At 41.7% G+C, this 9,788-nt stretch overlaps 1 protein-coding gene across 1 annotated transcript; it reads right to left on the bottom strand.

Moving 5' to 3' along the window:
• Nucleotides 1-2,746: 2,746 nt before the first annotated feature.
• On the bottom strand, nt 2,747-6,016 carry LOC144686061 (protocadherin alpha-C2-like). Its single transcript, XM_078551221.1, has one exon. It carries the CDS (start codon nt 5,814-5,816, stop codon nt 3,420-3,422), a length of 2,397 nt encoding a protein of 798 aa, XP_078407347.1. The 5' UTR covers nt 5,817-6,016; the 3' UTR covers nt 2,747-3,419.
• Between the last annotated feature and the right edge of the window lie 3,772 nt (nt 6,017-9,788).

Below are 9,788 nucleotides of genomic sequence, written 5' to 3'. Positions count from 1 at the left end.
TGAGTGCAGTGCCTTCGACATCATGTCTCTTATTTTCAGTAATATTATAGTTCTATGCCACCAAACAACTATTTATATGTCAACTTCTTTGTACCAAAGAGGGTTCACTTCATCACTTACTACCAATTTAATATTTACGTGTTGGTAGAAGATTTTTGTGTTCTGTTTTATGTTAATTCCCATTGCAGTCACAAATTCTCTCTTCTTCAGTGTTAATTTGCTCTTCATTTCACCTCTCAACAAATTAACTTTGGCCTGATTCTCGGTTGAAGCATGAGTCTACCATGAGTCATATACATTTTTTCTATCTGTCATCAGATTCTCTAGCTCCCTTGTCATCCAAGGAGCCATAGAACCATAGAAAAGTTACAGCACAGAAGGAGGCCAGTCGGGCCATCATGTCCGTGCCAGTCCGAGGACACTCAGGTTCCCTTTCTAATCGCACATTCCTGCATCCGGACCATAGTCCTGCAGCTTACAGCACTTAAGGTACAGATCTAAGTACTTTTTAAAAGAGTTTAGAGTTTCTGCCCCCACCATCAACTTGGGCCGCGAATTCCAGATACCCACTACCATCTGCATAAAAAAGTTCTTCCTTAAGGCACCCCCCGCCCCCCCCCCCCCCCCCCCCCCCCACCCATACACACGCACCTTCTGCCACTTATCTTGAATCTATTGCATTGTTTCTCCGACCTTTTTGCCCTTTTTGGAATATGCCTATCTTGCACCGAAAACATCTTCTCCCTTAAGATAACCCATTGACATTCAATGGCATCACCATCGCTGAACACTCGCTATCAACATCTGAACCAGAAGCATAATTAGACCAGCCATATAAGCACCGTGGTGACGATTCCAGGACAGAGGATGGGGATCCTGTAGTGAGTAACTCCCTAATTTACTCCACAAAGACTATTCAACAGCTACATCGCACAAGTCAGGAGTATGGTGCAATACTCTCTACTTGCCTGGACGAGTGAATCTCTAACAACAACCAAGAAGCTAGACTATTCAGGGCAAATCACAACGTTTATTTGGTATCCTATACACCGCCTTGAGCATTCAGTCCCTGCACCACCAATGCACAGTGGCAGTTGTGTGTATCATTTACGAAATGCACACTACACCAACTCACCAAGGCTCCTTCACATCACCTTCCAAACACGCGACCTATGCCACGTGGGTAAATAAGGATAGTGGACGCATGGGAGTATCACCACCTGCAAGTAATGCTCCAAGCCACAGAGCATCGTGACTTGGAACTACATCACCATTCATTAATGTCACTGGGTCAATATCCTGGAACTAACCTCCTAACAGCACTGTCGATGTATCTCAAAAATATTGATTGCGGCATTACAATAATGCGGTTGACCATTACGTTCTCAAGGAGGCAGTTATGGTGGGCAATAAATGTTAGCCTAGTGGCATCCAATGAAATAATAAAAGAATGGCCCTGTTACAATCTTTCCTGCCAGACTTTGGGTCAGTTTTTCCCGGCCTATATTCTGTCTCCTTTCATTGAGTTAACCCTCTCCCTATTTAGAGGTTTTGTTTTAGACTCCCTTCGCTCTCCTCCACTTCTAAACTAGACATTCTGATGCGATGAAGACTTTTGTCCAAGTCTTCCCCAAAGACATTTGGTGGGCTTGGCCCAACACAGTTTCTGAGATCAGAACAGGCAATGTTTCCCTTCAAGTTGTACACAGGACATATTGATCAAGGAAATTCTTTTGATCACGTTTCAGAATTTCCTACCCACCACCCACCTTACCATTTACGCTAAAGTTACACCTGTCCAGACTTAATTAAGGCCCCCGAAAAAGACTGCTCTATAGTTCTTGCATAGATCTGTGATTTCCTGCAGAATTTCTCTTTTATATCTCTACCTCTCTCCTTCTCTCTGTATCTCTATCCCTCAGTTCTGTTATGCATATATAATGTCCTCAGTGGCGCGATTATCCCCTTCTTGCTTCTCAGCACTAACCTTGTGTATTCTTCCCATGCCCCCTTTGGTCTCTTCCCAACGCTACAATGTATTCCCTAATCAGTACTGATATCCCACCACAATTTTCCGTACCAATCTTTTCTGAACCCATTTTACTCCAGAATATCAATCGCACAATCCTTATCATTTTAAGGTACGTTTCCGCTATTGCCATATATTGTATCATAATCACGCACAGCTATTTGTACGTGCAGCTCACTAACCTTGTTCATCACACCTTATGAGGTTACATACATGTATCTCGACTTGTCCTACTGTATCAAATACCGTATCTTAGTCTAATATGGAAATATTTAATTTTCCAATCCTAATTAACCCTCCCACTCCATTTGCATCTTATTTCTCCATCGAAATAATACGTTTATAAGTATATCAACCATTTTCTGTTTTCATGGTGTGACCACTGTTTAATTTTGGTGAGAGTCCAATTGGTTTAGTAATGTTTTTTTAAAGGAAGGTAAGCCGATACCCGTACTTGGCTTGCGCTAAATGTGACTCCAGTCTCACAAAATGTGGTTGCTCTTATGACCCCCTCCCAAAACCCCTACCCGACGCACTAAGTCTGCAGTGTATACTATCTATGGGTTGTAATCTTACATCCCACCCGGCTTCCCGGGCATAATCCAAAAACTGGACATCCGCCACCTGTGGATACTGGCGTAACAGGTACATGGGAACATCTATTCTAGACTCGTGCGATAAGGACTTCGGTAAATATCACAGTCCCTTCACTTCGGCTGGGACAACGTCTTTCTTTATTACAAGTTTATGGGAGCACCATCATCATATGGACTGCAGCGGGTTAAGAATAAGGCTCAGTGCCACTTCCCCAAGTGCCATTAGAAATCAATATTAATGTTCTTACTTGTGGCTCCCAAATATGCGGAGTGAACCAAAAAAAAACAGAGGCAGCCAGTGAAAAATGGAACATGTACTATCCTACCATTGAAGCTCATATTCCCACAATAATTAAAAAATATTTGGCTCTTTTCGAATTTAATCGCAATCTTACACAGCCAATCGTGTCAGCTCACTCGACAGATTGCAAAAAAGTTCAGTGATTGTGAAATCTTTCTCAGAGGACGATATTTTCTTAAAACAATGTCAACATTTGCACAACAAACAAAAGTTAAGCCAAGGTATCTAAGTAGCACATATACGACTGAAAATAAAAAAGTTCAGTAGAGCTATTAACACCACATTGTTATATGCTAAAATACTGCTTCTAATGTTAATAGCGATGATCAATTAGCAATCATGAGTCTGCAAATGTTACATATATGCCCCTGTATATAAATACGTACGTTGTGCTATCCGCGCACATATTGATACATATAACACTTATTCCTTCTCTGTGTATACATAGATTTATGACTCGCAAATCAATTATAGTAAACATTTACAAGCTCAATTATTTCCCTGTGTCACGAATGTTGAGATCATCGAGAGGCAAGGTCGGATGGCACGGTTTTAAAAACAAAAAATCACTCTTAGAGGATTCAGGAGAGAGACGAACCGTGTAATTATACGATTCCCGGATAGGCAAAGTTTGAGCACTGTCGGGATAATTAAAAGTTGTTTTTGGGACACATCGACCATTATAGGCATCAGAGGGATTCCTCCGCCTGTAGCAACAAATTCCGGATGTGTAGCCGTAAATATTCCTGTCTTGTCTGCACTTAAGGGCGAGCAGAAGCAATATTATTAATAGAAATATACATGAAGTTGACCCTAAAGTTATGATTAGCAACAAATTTAAATCTGAAAATAATTCGGGATTCCTGGGCTTGTTTTTTCGCTCAGAGAAGTTTTCAGTAGCGTTAGCCAGGACTGAAAACAGAATTGTCACCGTACTGGAGAGGCTGGGCTGCCCATTGTCCTTTACCAAAATTGCAAGCCTCTGTGTTAGGGCATCTTGGTCTCTGAAGCTTCTAGTTGTTCGGATTTCTCCAGAGGTGAATCTCACACTAAAAACACTGCGATCGGTAGCTTCTATGAGCTGATAGGAAAGCCGTGCGTTCTGTCCGGAATCTGCATCTGTAGCAATTACCTTGTAAACCATGTATCCTGGATGTGCCGACTTGGATACAACCTCCATCGCCATTGAGCTGTTGTACATTGAAGGTGAAATAATAACTGGAACATTGTCATTTTGGTCCAAAATAATAATATTCACGATGGCAGTGCTGCTCAAAGGGGGAGTCCCAGCGTCCTGAGCTTTAATTTTAATCTGAAAATTCTTCCGTATTTCATAGTCAAAGGAGCGCAGCGCGTAAATGTGTCCACTTTCCGAGTTAACCGTAACGTCGCCAGACACGGAAACATCTTCCATGCGACTCTCCAAAAGAAAATATGATACCTCGCTATTCTTGTCCAGGTCAGGGTCTAAAGCAGTAACAGCAAATATCGATGCGCCGGGAGTATTGTTTTCCATCAGAAACACGCTATATGACGGTTGCGTAAACCGTGGAGCATTATCATTTACATCAGAAACAGAAATGAGGATGGTTCTATTTGTTGAAAGAGCGGGTGACCCTGCATCCCAGGCTGAAATACAGATGTTATATAGCGGAGTCGTTTCGCGATCCAGTATGCCGCTGACTACCAATTTGTACTGATTATTCAAAGACTTTTGAAGTTTAAAGGGGATATTTGGATCCACCTGACACTGTACCTGTCCATTTTCACCAGAATCTCGATCCATCACACTTATTATACTGACTACCGATCCGAATGCAGCATCTTCCCGTACGTTACTCGATACTGAGTTCAATTTTAACTCCGGTGGGTTATCATTAACATCAATTAATCCAACAAGAATCTCGGCGCGCCCAGCTAATGCGGGGGTACCATTGTCCACAGCTTGTACCTCAAGTTCATAAACATTATTTTCCTCATAGTCCAGTGAGCCTTGAACTCGAACCTCTCCTGTTTCTGGGTCCAAACTGAACAACTCCTGAACCTTTTGAGAAAAGTGATTGGTTAAAAAGTATTTTACCTCGCCATTTCTTCCATCATCTAAATCAGTAGCGTTTATTGTTATCACCAAGTTACCTTTTGGTGCGTTCTCCATTATGTTAACCCTGTATATTTGATGATCGAATGTGGGCGCGTTATCATTGCTGTCCAGCACAGTAATGATTATTTCTGCAGTGCCAGATCTCCGAGGAATCCCATCGTCAATTGCCGACAGTATTAGGTGAAATGTCGACTGTTTCTCGCGGTCTAAGTGGTCTTCTAACAACAATTCTGCAATTTTACTCCCATCGCTTCTGCTCTGAGTCTTCAGGCCAAAGTGCTTGTTTGTGCTGATTTGATAAACACTCACTGTGTTTGTGCCGACGTCTGGATCGTGCGCGCTCTCGAGAGGGAAGAGAGCTCCGGCTGCAGTCGATTCAGAGATTTGTAAAGAATATCTGCTTTTGGCAAAACTGGGCGAGTTGTCATTTACATCCAATATCTCCACGTCGATGCGATGCATTTCCACAGGATTTTCTACGGCTACATCCTGAGAGACAGAACAGGTCGAGCTTCGTCCACAAAGAACTTCCCTGTCGATTCTCTCGTTCACAACTAAAATGCCATTCTCCATGTTCACCTTCAATAACTGTGCGCCGCCATCAGAGACCAGCCTAAATTTGCGACTTGTCATCTCTCGAATGCTGAGGCCTAAATCGTCGGCGATATTACCAACAAACGCACCGCGCTCCAGTTCTTCTGGGATGGAGTACCGAATTTGACAGAAAACTAGGTCCCAGGCACACATTAGGTATATACAATACAACCGGCGGCTGGGTGCTTTCGCCATTGCTCGCGATTACCTCACGTTGTAAATGTACCAAAATTTCTCACAATATCGTCTTCTTATCGGTCTCGCCGTAAAATCGAATCCGTCTTCTAGTGAAGGGAAATGTCCCTATTAAACTGTTCAACGTTAGGCCTCAGTGTGCGGCCCTTCTGATCGTGACTCGATGATTTAAATGCCGGCAACGTCTGTCCTGCCCTTTGCTTCTGCTCTGTGTTTTGTATAAAAGGAGGGAGGTAGATCTCTCGCAGCGTTTGGTTTTCTTATTGGTAGACAGCGACACAAAGAGTCCTTCCCCATAACTGCACCAGGCATTTCTTAAAGCTGAACTGCTTTCCTGGACTTACACTCCCAGTGAATCTGTGTATTTTATGGTGCGCAATAAAAATTCGCTCTTGTCCTGGAAAACATTCCCACTCGTTGTTTAGCAGCCTTCATTTGTCGATATGTTTCAAACAATTGTGTTATTAGTATTTGTGCATTCTCAGTTACTAATATTGTAATTTAATAATTAAGTCAACTTTCACGCAGATGAATCTATAAATGAGAATCTGTAGGTTGCGCAATTTTTATTATGTAAACACCTTCATCTATGCCTGTTGAGAACGTAAGTCAATTTTATTCAAAGTATAAAATTCTACGAACTGAAAAGTTATGAAAATATTTTCATGACTGCCGGGTGTTAATCGGTTTTAAAAGCAACTCTGGCTGCAGATTTTTGTGATTACAATGTCCCGCGTCTTTACGACTATGAAGGAAATATATTAATGGTTGGGTTGTGAATTATTTGGATCCATTATTTGAATTCCATAATTCCCATCAAATTCATAAGGAGCAATTTAACAAGAAAAAGGTCCTGCATCAATGTAGAGCATGATCACATTGCTGGATTCAGTTGTAATTCCCAGCTGCAAAGTTTGCGATGATAATGTCCATGCGTCTTTGAAACTTCAGGGCATTTACATGGGAAAATCCTCTGAGCTGGCAGCTTTTTCCAAAGCGTTACGAAAAATTCCAAGCGCCTATGTGAGGGAGCTGCGGGTCAGTATTATATTTACCTCCAAACATATCAGGCAAATAAGGGAACCGAAGCTGCATAAACATAAGCAGAAAACTGTTGGCTGTACTAACCTTTCTCTAATTCATTTCCCACTTCTCAAAAGCTTGCTGCAAAGTTTCTCCCACGGGGCGATGAAAATCTCTCCGCAGACCATCTTATTGGTGTGGAAGTCACTGCCAAGGTGGGTGTAGTATTTCTCAGTGATCAGTCGGGCGGCTTTCCTGACCGTCTTCGCTCTGACACAACCGACCTTGGATCCCAGCCGAGAGAAGAGAGCGATGTCTGCTGGGAGCGGCTCTATGGGGACCCCAGGGCCAGTACACTGCCTGGCCCCAACTCCCAACCACTTGGAGCACAGCTCCATCAAAAGGGAACGGCTATTATTCCAAATCTTTGAATTCAGCTTCAATGCGGCAAGCGTGCACTTCTGCGGTCAAAATTGTGACTTGTTACAAGGAAAGCGTAAGGAAAGATTTATTGTGAACCTGGCAACACCATATCTCATCTGGGTGCATTATTCTAGGTGACTGAATTCGATGTGAAACAAATTTCGCACCTTCATCGATCTATTTATCCTTTTTTAGTTCGATCGTAGAACAGAAACTGTTAATTCGCTTCAAAGTCTTCTTAAAACTTGCCTCCGACCTACAGAAGTGTAAGCATTTCAGAGGTGTCGCAGTCTGTTCTTCCAGAAATGCAAATAAAGCCTGAAATTTAAAATACAAGAACGTTGCCCTCGACCATCTAAACCTTACGTTCGGAACATCGCCCACGGTTTCATCGAATATATTTAAGACTGCAATAGACAGATTCTCGATCCCTGATTGAATCAATGGATGTGGGAAGTTGTCGGAAAAGTGGAGTCCAAGCCCAAGATAAGCCATGATCGTACTGAATGGCGGAGCCGGCTGAACGAGCAGGTCTGTCCCTTCTTCCATTTCTTGTGTTCTTAGTTCTTGTATTTTTGAACTTTCTGCGCTCCATCTGCCTCACCTGCTTTAAGGCCCTAGTTGAAGTTCACCAATTTAACCGAGGTTTTGGTCGATCGTCGCTTCCATTTCATTGTGATTTGATTATGGTAGTCAGAGCACTTAAGGGCATTTATCTACATTAACTGTGCTTTATAACTACCCAATTTTCAGAGAGTCATTGAATGGATATAGCGCAGAAGGAGGCTATTCAGTCCCTCGTGTCTGTGCCAGCTCTCTGCAAGAGTAACTCACTAAATTCCACTGCCCCGCAATTTCCGCATACAACTACAATTTCTTCTCTTAGGTAACTTTACATTCCATTTTGAAAGAAATAATTAAATATTCCCGCACTACCCTCGCAGGACGTGCATTTCAGGTCCTAAAACCTTTAAACTGTTTAAAAAAGGTTTTCCTCACGACGCTTGTTGTTCTTTTGCCTTTCACCTTTAATCAGCGGCCCTGATTCTCAACCTTTTAAGGAATTTACTAAAGCCCAGTCCTGAAACGAACAAACTTGAACCAGGAGCAGGGATAGCAAAGTGAGAAACAATTAGACACAAAACATATGAGGAAAGCAAATATAACATAGCTAATTCTGCGATTGGTTGCTGCGAGCCAGAAAACCCTGAGGCTGGGTGCTGCAAGCTGAGAAAATATTTGCAGCACAGGTTTATTGATCCTCAAGAATTCTGAGAAAAAAGACCCCTAGGTAAAGCTAAAAACATGAAGGCATGTATCAATAATGATCTTGTTCCTAAGGCAAGAAAGTCTCTTCAAATATAGGCTCTAAATAAACATTGGGGTAAGACTTCGCCATCACTGAACAGCAGTAAGTTGATACCTTAGATGGATAACGTCTACTTAGCTGAGACAAGGCAACACTGCACTTTATAATTTGGTTGTGAGTATAAACTTAATATATTCTTTGTTTATGACATTCTGCATTTACTCTATAGGTGGATTTCATTCTGCATTTGTTCTTTGGGTGGTCTTAATTATTTAAATTATTTTTTCAATTTGCAATGTTGTGACCATTACGATAACTTAATCCATGATTTATTCTTATAAAAAAGAATTCTAAAAGTTATAGATTCAGGACCCTAGCTTATCTAGCATTCTTAGATGGAGGATGTTATGTACAGAGGTAGGTGTACTCAGGGGTGTTAATTCTATTACAACACACCTAATAAGCATATTATATTCTGAGATAACTGTTAGGAATCAATGTCTCCCAGCATTATAAAAAATGGAAGAAAACTTAATTATTTGGATGCACCCCCACATTTTTTAAGTTACAAATTTATTTCAATCTACAGGAAGCTATTTTTCTCAAAAGATCACGTGACTTCAACTTAATGACCAGCAATATACATGGTGAGGTAAGCATTGTTTTGTTTACTTGCGATAAAATGGAAAAAAATCTGTTCCTTCCAGGCTACGTGCTCCTGCTGATTGGCTGTAAACACCTGGCCTGGGGGAAGTTCTGTTTGAACATTTTTGTTCCGATCTCAGTGTGTATCTTGGGAGCAAACTGTGAAGGAAGATTGTTCCTCTCTCTACCTCTATCTCTCTCTCTCCCTCCCTGTCTCTCACACACGCACCAGAAAATTATCATCTTAGTATAACTCACCAGTATTTGAAAGGCCCCAAGGCTGCAACAACCAAGAGTCAAAAAGGTCAGTGTTTCACTGATGATCCTTTGGAAAGGACTTCCAGACAACTGTTGTGGCCGGCACTCTGTCTTCACCCACAGGAACACCAAATCGACAGTGTCAAGATCTTTTCAAAATTTAGCGTTTTTCATCAAATGTTCTGTCACGCCAATGTCTGCAGAGACATTATATGTCTTATCATTTGTCTTGCATGTGTCTGACTGTGTGTGTGTGAGTGTGTGTATGCGTTTTATGATTTTTTAAATGAGGTAAACAATTACAGTTCCATATT

Source organism: Cetorhinus maximus, chromosome 10, assembly GCF_964194155.1.
Source record: "Cetorhinus maximus chromosome 10, sCetMax3.hap1.1, whole genome shotgun sequence".
Lineage (NCBI taxonomy): Eukaryota > Metazoa > Chordata > Chondrichthyes > Lamniformes > Cetorhinidae > Cetorhinus > Cetorhinus maximus.
This window is presented reverse-complemented; position numbering and strand designations above follow the sequence as displayed.